The sequence below is a fragment of the Heptranchias perlo genome, chromosome 19 (genome assembly GCF_035084215.1).
Source record: "Heptranchias perlo isolate sHepPer1 chromosome 19, sHepPer1.hap1, whole genome shotgun sequence".
Taxonomy (NCBI): Eukaryota; Metazoa; Chordata; class Chondrichthyes; order Hexanchiformes; family Hexanchidae; genus Heptranchias; species Heptranchias perlo.
In genome coordinates this window covers 2,040,076-2,055,270 of record NC_090343.1, presented here as the reverse complement: position 1 = coordinate 2,055,270, position 15,195 = coordinate 2,040,076, and the positions used below count along the sequence as shown (strand labels likewise).

At 45.3% G+C, this 15,195-nt stretch overlaps 1 protein-coding gene across 1 annotated transcript in view; it reads left to right on the top strand.

The window, feature by feature from the left end:
* Positions 1–15,195, top strand: part of chd6 (chromodomain helicase DNA binding protein 6) — a 177,881-nt gene that overhangs the window by 11,962 nt on the left and 150,724 nt on the right. The window contains 1 exon segment of the mRNA XM_068000152.1: positions 8,698–8,754. Coding sequence (XP_067856253.1) covers positions 8,728–8,754 — 27 coding nt within the window. The 5' untranslated portion in view covers positions 8,698–8,727.

The following is a 15,195-nucleotide window of genomic DNA, read 5'->3' as shown; positions in this document are numbered from 1 at the left end:
CTCATGGGATCCAAGGTGAGGTAGCCAATTGGATACAAAATTGGCTTGACGACAGAAGACAGAGGGTGGTTGTCAAGGGTTGTTTTTCAAACTGGATGCCTGTGTCCAGCGGTGTGCCTCAGGGATCGGTGCTGGGTCTGCTGTTATTTGTTATTTATATTAATGATTTGGATGAGAATTTAGGAGGCATGGTTAGTAAGTTTGCAGATGACACCAAGATTGGTGGCATTGTGGACAGTGAAGAAGGTTATCTGGGATTGCAACGGGATCTTGATAAATTGGGCCAGTGGGCCGATGAATGGCAGATGGAGTTTAATTTAGATAAATGTGAGGTGATGAATTTTGGTAGATCGAATCGGGCCAGGACCTACTCCGTTAATGGTAGGGCGTTGGGGAGAGTTATAGAACAAAGAGATCTAGGAGTACAGATTCATAGCTCCTTGAAAGTGGAGTCACAGGTTGATAGGGTGGTGAAGAAGGCATTCAGCATGCTTGGTTTCATTGGTCAGAACATTGAATGCAGGAGTTGGGATGTCTTGTTGAAGTTGTACAGGGCATTGGTGAGGCCACACTTGGAGTACTGTGTACAGTTCTGGTCACCCTATTATAGAAAGGATATTATTAAACTAGAAAGAGTGCAGAAAAGATTTACTAGGATGCTACCGGGACTTGATGGTTTGACTTACAGGGAGAGGTTAGACAGACTGGGACTTTATTCCCTGGAGAGTAGGAGGTTAAGGGGTGATCTTATAGAAGTCTATAAAATAATGAGGGGCATAGATAAGGTCGATAGTCAAAATCTTTTCCCAAAGGTAGGGGAGTCTATAACGAGGGGGCACAGATTTAAGGTGAGAGGGGAGAGATACAAAAGGATCCAGAGGGGCAATTTTTTCACTCAAAGGGTGGTGAGTGTCTGGAACGAGCTGCCAGAGGCAGTAGTAGAGGCGGGTACAATTTTGTCTTTTAAAAAGCATTTGGACAGTTACATGGGGAAGATGGGTATCGAGGGATATGGGCCAAGTGCAGGCAATTGGGACTAGCTTAGTGGTATAAACTGGGCGACATGGACATGTTGGGCCGAAGGGCCTGTTTCCATGTTGTAACTTCTATGATTCTATGATCTATATGTTGATGGGGTGGGAGAATGCTCGTATGGAGCATAAACACCGACCGGCATGGACCCCTCATCTGCTGTAAATTGTGTAATTGTGTAAACACGGCAGCCAATTTGCGCACAGCAAGACCCCACAAACAGCAATGTGATAATGACCAGATAATCTGTTTTTGTGATGTTGGTTGAGGGATAAATATTGGCCCCAGGTCACCAGGGAGAATTCCCTCGCTCTTCGAATAATGCCATGGGATCTTTTAAGTCCACCTGAAAGGTCAGACTTGGTTTAATGTCTCATCCGAAAGACGGCACCTCCGACAGTGCAGCGCTGCCTCAGTATAACACTGAAGTGACAGCCTGGATTATGTTCTTAAATCTCAAACCCATAATCTTCTGACTCAGAGGCGAGAGTGCTTCCACCGAGCCACAGCTGACACTAAAATGTCCAGATATGCTCGGTGGCAGTCGGTCTGCTGTGCTCTCGCTGATCTTTGCTCCCTCGGGCCAACTCAACCAAATAGCAGCTTGGCTCAGTTGGAACCACCTTATTGCCACTGGGTCAGTAGGTTGTGGGTTTTAGCCAATCCTCACACTAATATAGAATCATACAACACAGAAGGAGGCCATTCGGCCCATCGTGCCCATGCTGGCTCTTTAAAAGAGCTATCCAATTAGTCCCACTCCTCTGTCTCTAAAGTCCTGCAAATTTCTCCTTTTCAAGTATTAATCCAATTCCCTTTTGAAAGTTACTGTTGAATCTGCTTCCACCACCCTTTCAGACAGTGCATTCCAGATCATAACTCGCTGCGTAAAAAAATTTCTCATCTGCGCCTCGGCTCTTTTGCCAATTATCTTAAATCTGTTTTCACTGGTTACTGAACCTTCTGCCAGTGGAAACAATTTCTCCCTATCTACTCTATCCAAACCCCTCATAATATTGAACACCTCTATTAAATCTCCCCTTAATCGTCTCAGCTGTAGGGAGAACAATCCCAGTCTCTCCACGTAACTGAAGCCCCTCATATCTGGTACCGTTCTAGTAAATCTCCTCTGCACCCTCTCCAAGGCCTGGCCATCCTTCCTAAAGTGTGGTACCTGGAATTGGACACAATACTCCAGCTGAGGCCTAACCAGTGATTTATAATGGCCTAGCATTCTAGTGCTGAGGGGACGCTGCATTGTCGGAGCTGTGAGCTTTCGGGGAAGACATCAAACCCTTGTGTGCTTGTTCAGTTGGACGTGAAGGATCCCACGACACTATTCAAAGAAGAGCATGGGAGGTTTGTTGGTGTGCTGCCAAATGTTCCTCCTTCAAACACCAAAAACGGATCTCCTGGTTGTTGCTTTGTGGGATGTATGCCAGTGTAGAATGCATCGTAACAGCCTCTGCACTTTGTGCACAGAGTGAAGTTAGGAGGTTCTGCTATTTCTTCAGCTGCCCGCTAGTAAGTCCTGTACGTATTACAGAGGGCTTCAATAACTTCCAAAGTAGTTGTGAGATTCTCCTAAATTCTACCTACACCCCGCCGAGATCTCTGCGCTCCTCCAATTCTGGCCTCTTGCGCGTACTTGATTTTAATCGCTCCACCATTGGCGGCCGTGCCTTCAGCTGCCTGGGCCCTAAGCTCTGGAATTCTCTCCCTAAACCTTTTCGCTTCTCTATCTCTCTCCTTTAAGACGCATCTAAAAACCTACCCCGCCTAATACCCCCTTACGTGGCTCGGTGTCAAATTTTGTCTGATTACGCTCCTGCGAAGCACCTTGGGATGTTTTACTATATTAAAGACGCTATAGAAATGCAAGCTTTTGTTGTATGTTTGGCCCTCTATTTGTCAGAGCCTTGTAATGTTTTATTTGTAAGATTAAGACCCCCCACACCCCACTGTCTATCTCCTCTGTTCCTCACTCAACTACATTCAGGTCACCTGGCCCACCGAGGCCCGTTTCACTGCTGCTTGTTGAGCTAGTTGCCGTGGAATTGTGTGTAGGATCCATGGGTGTATCAGTGGAAAGTCTTATTATCCTTCCCTCCAATAGTAGCTGCAACGTTGCTTTATACTGGTGGCAGGGATAAGGTTGCTGGGTTGTTCCCCATTTCCTTCTCCCAAGTTATGTATTGACAATAGAGAGGGGCTCCTTTGTGGTCAGGTGAAGGGGTTGCAGGGTATGTATTGTGACTGTGGTGACTAAGGATGTAGCTCTTGAGTTGTTGTGAAGTACTTTAATATGGCGCAGTCACTGAGTGAGTGTTTTCTGCGATCTAACACCCTTCAAGATCTCTGTGTTCCTCCAACTCTGGCTTCCTGCGCACCCCGCACTCCCTCCGCTCCACCATTGGCGGCCGTGCCTTCAGCTGTCTAGGCCCTAAGCTCTGGAATTCCCTCCCTAAACCTCTCTGTCACTCACATCTCTCCTGCTCAAGAAGCTCCTTAAAACCTACCTCTGTGACCTGGTCACTTGTCCTAATATCCCCTAATGTAGCTCGGTGTCAAATTTTGTTTGGTTACGCTCCTGTGAAGTGCTTTGGGATGTTTTACTACGTTAAAGGCGCAATATAAATACAAGTTGTTGTGACGGTGGTACCATCAGAAGCCCTGTCTGCTCGGGCCTTAATGTTATGATGTCACTGGGTGCCAGATATACGCCTTTCGTCAATCTTGCAAATGTTCATCACATAACTGATAGGATGGCTGTTACAGGGTTTCTTTCATCCAGGAGATACTGGGTGTGCCGTTCATGCAATATTTGGTATGCCGTTCATGCAATATTTGGTACCTTGGAAAAAAAATTAAGTGTATGATTATACAAAACTGTTTTTCTTCTCTCTCTCCCTCCTTCTTCCCCCTCATCCCATGCAGTGCGTCTCTTGTGCCAGCTCGTTTCTCTGGTGCCAGCTGTTGTCCGCCTGTACTGGGGGGGGGGGGGGGAGGGGAGAGAGTGTGCGGGGCCATTGTCTGCCTGTACCGGGGGTGGGGTGGGGTGGGGGGTGTGCGGGGCCATTGTCTGTCTGTACCCAGGTGGGGCGCGGGCCGTTGTCTGCCTGTAGCCGGTATGATTTGAGCCTTCAGTAATATTCATACACTGAAGGAATCCATATCGAGTACTGGATTCTGCTGTACAGATCTAATTCATTTAGAAAAATTGTTTTACCATTGTAGCAATAAGACTGTTTAATCAATGTAGAATTGTGACACTTACACAGACTGAATGACAGGCGTTGGTGATTAATAGGGTGTTAAATAGACTTGTTCCGGTGAGTAAGGAAGGATTAGAGTTTGCAGAAGGGATGTGGGGGCTTTAACCCATTTCTCCACTGCAACACATTATTCTGTGCTCATAGCCCACTCAAAGCTTCTTTAGTTAGTGTCCCGTTGCACTCCCCACCTGGATGATGGGCAGGAGACCTGTTTTTAATTCATTCTCGGGATGTTCGCGTCGCTGGCAAGGCCGGCATTTATTGCCCATCACTATTTACCCTTCTCTGAAGTTGACAGCAAGCCACTCAGTTGATATTTAAGAGTGAACCACGTTGGTGTGGGACTGGAGTCAAATACAGGCCCAGAGCGGGTAAGGACAACAGGTTTCCTTCCCTAAAGGACATTAGTGAACCAGCTAGATTTTTACGACAATCCAACAGGAAGTTCATGGTCACTTTTACTGATAGCAGCTTTTTACTTCCAGATTTTATTTTTAAACTGAATTGAATTTCTCAAACGGCTGTGGTGGTATTTGAACTCCTGTTCTCTGGATTACTGGTCCAGTAACATAATCGTCACACTATCTGCTTCCATGTTTGGTAGGTTTGAGGTTAAACGAGCTCCCGAAAGAACTCTATTTTAAGTAGGTTACTCTTTCACTTGTTCTGGTAGCTTAACCTGTGAGCATCGCTGACCCTACAAACAAGGATATCAAAGGACCAGCTGGTCCTTCAAGCCTGTCTTATCCTGACATGGTTCAACCTAAGCACCCCATCTTGCATTTATATAGCGCTTTTCACAGCCTCGGGACATCCCAAAGTGCTTCACAGCCAATGAAGTACATTTGAAGTGTAGTCATTGTTGTAATGTAGGCAACGCAGTGGCCAATTTGCCAACAGGAAGGTCTCACAAACAGCAAATAGATAATAACCAGATAATCTGTTTTTAATGGTGGTTGAGAATAAATGTTGACCAGGACAGTGGGGAGAACGCCCCTGCTCTTCTTCAAAATAGTGCCATGGGATCTTTTATTTATACCTGAGAGGGCAGACAGTGCCTTGGTTTAATGTCTCATCCAAAAGATGGCACCTCCGACAGTGCAGTACTGCCCTGAAGTGTCTGAATGCCCTCAGTGGTGGCCTAGCAAGCTGCCCAGTTGCTAGAGATGACCAACAAGTCTAGCATTGCCCACGTCCTAAGAACATTCTACTCAGCCATGAGGAGCAGTCTTGTTGGGTTCCATGAAATAATCAGAAAAGACCATTGCAAACCATCAGACTGCTCCCAAAGTATCACTCGTGCTTCTCAGTCATTTCTACCAAATCTGTCTGTCTCTCGAGTTCACCTGCATTCTCTCCCTGTTCAGTCTGTTCCACCTTCTTTTGTGAAGTAAATGTAAACTCTCTGTTTGCCTTCTCTCCTCTTAAGTGTGAGTCCCTCGGTTACAGACTTTGAGGTCATGTTAAATAATTCAAGTTTCAAGACTCTTAAAAACTTTGATCAGGTCTCCTCTGAGCTGCCTTTTCTCCAGTGTAAACTTTCTTGGTCTCGCCCTGTAGCTCAGCTCAGGGGCCTCATCCCAAGTATCCGCTTAGTCCCTGCTATGGTAGACTGACCAGAATTGGACTCAATATTTCAGTTGAGGCAATGCTTTATACAAGCTGACCGTCACTCTTGGGACTTGTGTTCTATCCCTCTGGTTATTAACCTCAAGATCTTGTTTGTTGCCTTTACTGCCGTGCATTCAACAAGTTGTCTCTCTGTGTCCCCAGATCCTTCTCCTGCGTTATGTCCTGTGGTTCGCTGCCTACCATCTAATATCCCCACTGCTTAGTCCCGTTTTTCAGTCTCTCTGTTTATCTGCATTAATTGATATCTTCCATTTGTCAGCGCAATCCCCCAAACCTCTCCTGTTCCCATTATATTTGGTCTACGAGTTTCCTGTTATTTGGAACTCCTCCTCCTTCCTAACCGGGTTTTGTGTGGTCAACCAATTTAGCTCGTTTGTATCCATTTGCAAATCTTTTACGGTCAATGTAATGTTCCTCGGACTTGTACCTGCTAATGCCATCCTCTATCCTGATGAAGTTTTATGTGCAACTACCCTTTTGCTTCCTCTGAGTCAACTTCCTCTTCACTCTAGAAGCTCCTCATTATTCTGTGCCTTCCAACCTTTTAGCCCAATCTCCTGTCAGATTCGGTGCTAAATTCTAAATGTATAGTTGAGTTTCCTTTATCCACTATGTTCATTATATCTTCAAAGATCTCCAATAGTTGTGCCAGACATGACTACCATCTCATAATCTTCTATATTCCATTGAAGTTTGAGGTAATCTAATTGAGGTGTTTAAGATAGAATCATAGAATCTTACAGCACAGAAGGTGGCCATTCGGCCCGTCATGTCTGTGCTGGCTCTTTGAAAGAGCTGTCCAATTTAGTCCCACACCCCAGCTTTTTCTCCATAACCGTGCTAATTGTCATCTTCAAGTACATGTCCAATTGCCTTTTGAAAGTTCCTATGGAATCTGCTTCCATCACTCTTTCAGGTAGTGCCTTCTAGATCTTAACAACCCTCTGTGTGGGGGAAAAAAATTCTCCTCATTTTCCCTCTAGTTCTTTTGCCAATTATTTTAAATCTGTGACCTCTGGTTACCGACCCACTTGCTAGAGGAAACAGAGCAAGTCAGGAGAAACTATCAAAACCCCAAATAATTTTGAATACCTCTATTAGGTCTCCCCTTAACCTTCTCTGCTCTAAGGAGAACAATCCCAGCTTCTCCAATCTTTCCATATAACTGAAGTCCCTCATCCCTGGTATCATCCTGATAAACCTCATTATATGCCCCCTCTTGACATCCTCACTAAAGTGTGGTGCCCAGAATTGTACGCAGTACTCCAGCTGAGGCCTAACCAGTGATTTGTAAAGGTTCAGCATGACTTCCTTGATTTTGTATTCAATGCCCCTATTTAAAAAGCCAAGTATCCTATTCGCTTTCTTAACTGCCTTTTCAACTTTCCTTGCGAACTTCAGAGATTTATGAATATGTACCCCCAGGTGTCTCTGCTCTTGCACTCCCCCCCAAAATAGTATCATTTAGTTAATATTGCCTCTCCACGTTGTTCCTCCCAAAGTCTTTCACTTCACACTTATCCGCATTAAATTGCATCTGCTATGTGTCTGTCCATTTCATCAGTCTGTCTCTGTCCTCCTGAAGTGTGCTACTATTCTCCTCGCTATTTATTACGTTGCCAAGTTTTGTATCATCTGCAAACTTCGAAATTATACTCTCTATACCCAAGTCCAGGTCATTTATTTATATATTATATAACAAGAAAAGCACTGGTCCTGATACCGACCCTTGGGGGACCCCACTGCATACTTCTCTCCAGTCAGAAAAACATCCGTTCACTGCGACTTTCTGCCTCCTATCCCTGAGTCAAGTTACTACAGTCCCTTTAATCACATGCTTCTATTTTCTGAATACATCTGTTATGTGGTACTTTATCAAATGCCTTGATGATCAAAGGAAGTGATAGTCTCTCTCTATCTACCTTATTCCCTCTGGTGGAAGAGTCCAGAACAAGGGGGCATAACCTTAAAATTAAAGCCAGGCCGTTCAGGGGTGATGTCAGGAAGCACTTCTTCACACAAAGGGGAGTGGAAATCTGGCACTTTCTCCCCCAAAAAGTTGTTGATGCTGGGGGTCAATTGAAAAGTTCAAAACAGAGATTGATAAATTTTTGTTGGCAAGGGTATTAAGGTTACGGAGCCAATGCGGGTAAATGTAGTTAAGATACAGATCAGCCATGATCTAACTGAATGGCGGAACAGGCTCGAGGGGCTGAGTGGCCTCCTCCTGTTCCTATGTTCTTAAATCCTTGCTGATCCTCTCTCGTTATTCTACATTTCTTCAAGTGTTTCATTATTACTTCCTTCAGGATTGGTTTAACATTGTGCCTACTATAGATGTCAGACTCACTCTAGTTCTCGAGGTTATCCCTGTTACAGGCTGGCATTTCATTTGCCCATCTGTGATCCTCGGCCACTATTTTGGTTGGACTCTGGAACTATCTATAGATGTATGGCAAACACTTCCTGTTCACAAACCTTACTTCCTGCTGTCATGACATTTTATCATTTACCATTGTAATTTGCTATGTCAACATTTTCCATTCAATTTTGCTTTCAGTTGTCATGTAGTTGCAGGCTTTGACACTAGGTGGATCTGTGGAGCAAACCATCTTGTGTATATAATTTTTGAAAAAAAACTTGTTCATCGACTGATCGCAGCCAACACCATGGGCAATTTACAAGTAATTAATATATTTCCTTGAAATGTGTATCTGTTCACTATTAGCTGACATTTCATATGGTTCTGTCATTACAGAGACTAAGCTGGATATCCACAAACTGGATCATGAAAATACAGAAGAAAGAAAAACTGGTGAGTAAACCAGCCTAATTTCTAAAAATATATAAATCCCCCCCTTGTGTGTCTTGAGGTAACAGTATGTTTCTGCTGAAGTGGTCCTGACTTTATCCTCCCTAGTTTCCCTTGTGGCATTTACTACAGGCTGGTTACCCTCCACTGACTATTTATTCATGTGTGTGCCTTGACATTGAGTGTCAACGGGCGAATTGCCTACAGGGGAGTAATGGTGGGTCATAAGCAAGCCTGATCCTATCCTCATCTTGACGCCTACACAAGCACTTCCCACCGAGGTAGCTGTTTCGGAGCCCAGCCCCCGGGCTGATTTGAATTTTATTTTTTCTTTCCCTCTCTTTCTCAGCCAGAGGAGCTGAGGCCAATTCTAGCACCCCAACTGTCTGAGATCATCTAACACTGCACAGACTGGGAATTGAATTTGGGATTTACATAGTTATTATGCGTTAACCTACCTACTTGATCAACCTGCTGAACCATTGGCTGAGAATTCGGTGTGTTTTTAATTGCAGTTGTTGTAACGACTATTCTTGGTTCCCCACGGTAACGGAAGCCCACGGTAACAGCTTACGGGGGATATGATAGGAGTTGCAGTGAATTACTGCACTGTACAGGGTTCTGGCATAAAATTCCTCTGCAGTCTGCCTGATCTGCCAGACCACTACACTGAATGCATAAATATTTTTATAATGTAATTAAAGCGGCAGTGTGGATATGAAATTGGCAGGACAAGTTGATAAGGCTGTTTAAGAACAAAAGCATTCGGGATCCTGGGCTTTTTAAATAGAGGCATTGAGTACAAAACTAAGGAAGTTATGCTAAACCTTTATACATCACTGTTTAGGCCCCAGCTGGAGTATTGTGTCCAATTCTGCGCACCACACTTTAGGAAGGATGTCAACAACAACTTGCATTTATACAGCGCCTTTAACGTCCCAAGGCACTTCACAGGTGTGTAATCAAACAAAATTTGACACCAAGCCACAGAGATATTAGGACAAGTGACCAAAAACTTGGTCAAAGAGGTAGGTTTTAAGAAGCGACTTGAAGTAGGGAGAGAGTTGGAGAGGTTTAGGGAAGGAATTCCAGAGCTTAGGGCCTAGGCAACTGAAGGCACGGCCGTCAATAGTGGAGAGAAGGAAATCGGGGATATGCAAGAGGCCAGTATTGGATGTGGATATTCAGAAGGGGTTTGCTGGTGTTTAACACAAGGCTTGTTGGAATGAAAAACAAGGAGTGTGATGATTTAAAATGAGAGAAAAACAGCAATGGGGCAAAGGGCAGGGTAGGGTCTGTTGCCCAAATAAGAGTTCTATCCACTAATGCATGGAGCATAAGGAATAAAACAAGTGAATTAGAAACACAAATTTAGCTTGAAGGGCATGGCGTAGTGGCCATCACTGTGGCCTGGCTACAAGTTGGGCTTGACTGGCAGACAAATATACCAGGTTATATGGTCTTTAGAAAGGACAAGGAAATTGGAAAAGGAGGAAGAGTAGCAATATTGATAAAGGACATTATTACACCATTAGAGAGAGCGCTATTACAGCGTGAAACTTGTGGAAATGTGGGGGATAGTAACAGACTTCAGGAGGTCATAGACAGGTAAAATGGGCAGACATGTGGCAGATGAAATTTAACACAGAAGTGTGAAGTGATGCATTTTGATAGGAAGAATGAGGAGAGGCAATATAAACTAAACAGAACAATTTTAAAGGGAATGAACGAACAGAGACTTGGGGGTGTATGTACACAAATCTTTGAAGGTGGTAGGACAAGTTGAGAAGCTGTTTTTTTAAAAAAAAAAGGATGTGTGATCCTGGGCTTCATTAATAGAGGCATAAGAGTACAAAAGCAAGGAAGTTATGCTAAACCTTTATAAATCACTGGTTAGACTGCAGCTGGAGTATTGTGTTCAATTCTGGGCACCACACTTTAGGAAAGATGTCAAGGCCTTAGCGAGGGTACAGAAGAGATTTACTAGAATGGTACCAGGGATGAGGGACTTCAATTATGTGGAGAGACTGGAGAAGCTGGGGTTGTTCTCAGAGCAGAGACAATCAAGGGGAGATTTGATAGAGGTGTTCAAAATCATGAACGGTTTTGACAGAGTAAATAAGGAGAAACTGTTTCCAGTGGCAGAAGGGTCGGTAACCAGAGGACACAGATTAAGGTGAGCAGTAAAAGTGCCAGAGGTGACATGAGGAAATATTTTTTTATGCAGCAAGTTGTTATGATCTGGAATGCACTGCCTGAAAGGGCGGTGGAAGCAGATTCAATTGTAACTTTTAAAAGGGAATTGGATAAATACTTGAACGGAAAAAATTTACAGGGCTATGGGGAAAGAGCAGGGGAGTGGGACTTATTGGCTAGCCCTTTCAAAGAGCCGGCACAGGCACAGTGGGCCAAATGGCGGCCTCCTGTGCTGTACCTACTATGATACTATGAATTTGAATGAATCAATACTAACTGCTTCCCTAGGGAGTCTGTTCCATAGATTGACCACTCGCCTACTGAAATATTGGCTGAACTATTTCCAATGGAGCTGAGGAGATTTAAGAGGCATTTAAAATTGTGAAGGGTTTTGATCAGGAAAGACTCTTTCTTCTGGTTGGGGAGTCAGTGACACGGGGTCTTCAATTTAAAATAATCACCTGAGAGTGAGGAGAGAGAGAGGTGGAAGAATTCTTTTTACACAGTTGTTGGGGCATGGAATGATTTGCATCTTTGCAGGGAAAAGGAAATTGGATAAATATTTTGAAGCATAGAGGACTGTGGGGGAAGAGCAGGGCAGTGGGATTAGTTTTGGATTGATAAAGGACTATAGTGAGGCAGTGGGATTATTATGGGATTGATGCAGGGCTATGGGGGAGAGAGGGACAGTGAGATTAGTTTGGATTGATACCATGGGAAGAGAACAGGATAGTGGGATTAGTTTTGGATTGATACAGGGTTATGGGGGGAGAGCAGAGCAATGGGATTCGTTTGGAATTGATGCAAGGCTATGGGGAGAGGGTGGGGTAGTGGGATTGATACAGGACTATGGGGGAGAGCAGGGCTGTGGGATTAGAATGGAATTAATGCAGGGCCATGGGGAGAGCGGGCAGTGGGATTAGTTTTGGATTGATAAAGGGATATAGGAAGAGAGTGGAGCAGTGGAATTAGTTTGTGATTGACATAGGGCTATGAGGAATGAGTGGGGCCGTGGGATTAGTTATGGATTGATCTAGCAAATAGCTGGATCAGACACGATGGGCAGAGTTGTAAATATCATAGATTCTATGCGTTTGAACTTTTCTTTTGGGGATACGCTGCCTTTTCTCTCCCCTCCATAACTTGCTCTGTTTTGTCTGTTATGGGCCAACTGCGGCTGTGTCTACTGGTAGCTGTTAGCCTGGAGCTGTGTGAGAGCAACCTGCAGGTGATGTATTGCTTGGGGCTGGTCTGCATGGTTGAGAGCCACACTGGGCAGTGTATCGCATGCCCGAGCCACTGCGGGACCTCTTTACTGTAGAATTACCAAACTGCATTTATCCGCTGAGCTTGGAATCTGGACAGTGTGTTTCAAGCTTCGCATCGCAGCATTTTAACTGGTGGAGCGGGTTAACTGAATCCTCCAGGGATAGTATTATGCATTTTATTAGAAGTGAAATCATTTTTATTTTTTCCTAATTTTCTTTTCCTAAAAGGAGCCGACCCTTGCTGATGGCCTCCAGTACTTTGACTAAGTCCCCTTACTGCGTGCACCTAGCCTATTGTGGTCAGGCTATTTGACTGTAGCTGGCAGATCGCAGCTAACCCTAATATCCACTCCAATGTCTACTCTCTAATGGGGGATTCTGGTAGCTGAGAGGGGTGAAAATCCTGACTTTTTGCCTTCCTCTAACTCTGGCCTCCTACGCATCTCTCCACTCCCTTCACTCCACCAATGGCGGCTGTGCCTTCAGCCGTCTAGGCCTAATGCTCTGGAATTCCCTCCGTAATCTCTCCACCTCTCTCTCCCCTTTAAGACCCTAATTAAAATCTACCTTTTTGACCCAGCGTTTAGTTACCCCATCCTGATATCTCCTCCTTTGGCATGATGTCAATTTCAGTCTGATTACACTTCTGTGAAGTGCCATGGCGTTTTACTACGTTAAAGGTGCTATATAAATAGAATCATAGAATGGTTACAGCACAGAAGGAGGCCATTTGGCCCATCGAGCCCGTACCGGCTCTTTGTAAGAGCGCTCCAATTAGTCCCATTCCCCCGCTCTTTCCCCATAGCCCTGCATATTTTTTCTCCAAGTATTTATCCAATTCCTTTTTGAAAGCCACCATTGAATCTGCTTCCACCACCCTTTCAGGCAGCGTATTCCAGATCATAACTACTCGCTGCGTAACAAAGTTTTTCATCATGTCGCCTTTGGTTGTTTTGCCAAGTCCTTCAGGGAAGGAAACCTGCCGTCTTTGCCCGGTCTGGCCTATATGTGACTCCAGACCCACGGCAATGTGGTTGATTCTTAATTGCCCTCTGAAATGGCCTAACAAGCCACTCAGTTGTACAATCTTGCTTTAAAAAAAGTCATAATAAGAATAAAACCGGACGGACCACCAGGCACCGGACACAACAAAGGCAAACCAAGCCCAGTTGACCCTGCAAAGTCCACCTCACTAACATCTGGGGACTTGTGCCAAAATTGGGAGAGCTGTCCCACAGACTAGTCAAGCAACAGCCTGACAAAGCCATACTCACAGAATCATACCTTTCAGCCAACGTCCCAGACTCTTCCATCACCATCCCTGGGTATGTCCTGTCCCACCGGCAAGACAGACTGACCAGAGGTGGCGGTACAGTGATATACAGTCAGGAGGGAGTGGCCCTGGGAGTCCTCAACATTGACTCTGGACCCCCATGAAATCTCATGGCATCAGGTCAAATATGGGCAAGGAAACCTCCTGCTGATTACCACCTACCGCCCTCCCTCAGCTGATGAATCTGTCCTCCTCCATGTTGAGCACTACTTGGAGGAAGCACTGAGGGTAGCAAGGGCACAGAATGTACTCTGGGTGGGGGACTTCAATGTCCATCACCAAGAGTGGCTCGGTAGCACCACTACTGACCGAGCTGGCCGAGTCCTGAAGGACATAGCTACCAGACTGGGCCTGCGGCAGGTAGTGAGCGAACCAACACGAGGGAAAAACATACTTGACCTCGTCCTCACCAATCTACCTGTCGCAGATGCATCTGTCCATGACAGTATTGGTAGGAGTGACCACCGCACAGTCCTCGTGGAGACGAAGTCCCGTCTTCGCACTGAGGACACCATTCAACGTGTTGTGTGGCACTACCACCGTGCTAAATGGGATAGATTCAGAACAGATCTAGCAGCTCAAAACAGGGCATCCATGAGGCGCTGTGGGCCATCAGCAGCAGCAGAATTGTATTCCGGCACAAACTGTAACCCCATGGCCCGGCATATTCCTCACTCTTCCATTGCCAACAAGCCAGGGGATCAACCCTGGTTCAATGAGGAGTGTAGAAGAGCATGCCAGGAGCAGCACCAGGCGTACCTAAAAATGAGGTGCCAACCTGGTGAAGCTACAACTCAGGACTGTGCATGCTAAACAGCGGAAGCAACATGCTATAGACAGAGCTAAGCGATTCCACAAACAACGAATCAGATCAAAGCTCTGCAGTCCTGCCACATCCAGTCGTGAATGGTGGTGACAATTAAACAACTAACTGGAGGAGAAGGCTCCATAAACATCCCCATCCTCAATGATGGCAGAGTGCAAAAGACAAGGCTGAAGTGTTTGCAACCATCTTCAACGAGATGTGGCGAGTGGATGATCCATCTCGGCCTCCTCCCGATATCCCCACCATCACAGAAGCCAGTCTTCAGTCAATTTGATTCACTCTACGTGATCAAGAAATGGCTGAGTGCACTGGATACAGCAAAGGCTATGGGCCCTGACAACATCCCGGTTGTAGTGCTAAAGACTTGTGCTCCAGAACTAGCTGCACCTCTAGCCAAGCTATTCCAGTATAGCTACAACACTGGCATCTACCCGACAATGTGGAAAATTGCTGAGGTATGTCCTGTCCACAAAAAGCAGGACAAATCCAATCCGGCCAATTAACGCCCATCAGTCTACTCTCAATCATCAGCAAAGTGATGGAAGGCGTTGTCGACAGTGCTATCAAGCGGCACTTACTCACCAATAACCTGCTCACCGATGCTCAGTTTGGGTTCCGCCAGGACCACTCAGCTCCAGACCTCATTTCAGCCTTGGTCCAAACATGGACAAAAGAGCTGAATTCCAGAGGTGAGGTGAATCAAGGCAGCATTTGACAGAGTGTGGCACCGAGGAGCCCCAGTAAAATTGAAATCAATTGGAATCAGGGGGAAAACTCTCCAGTGGCAGGAGTCATACCTAGCACAAAGGAAGATGGTAGTG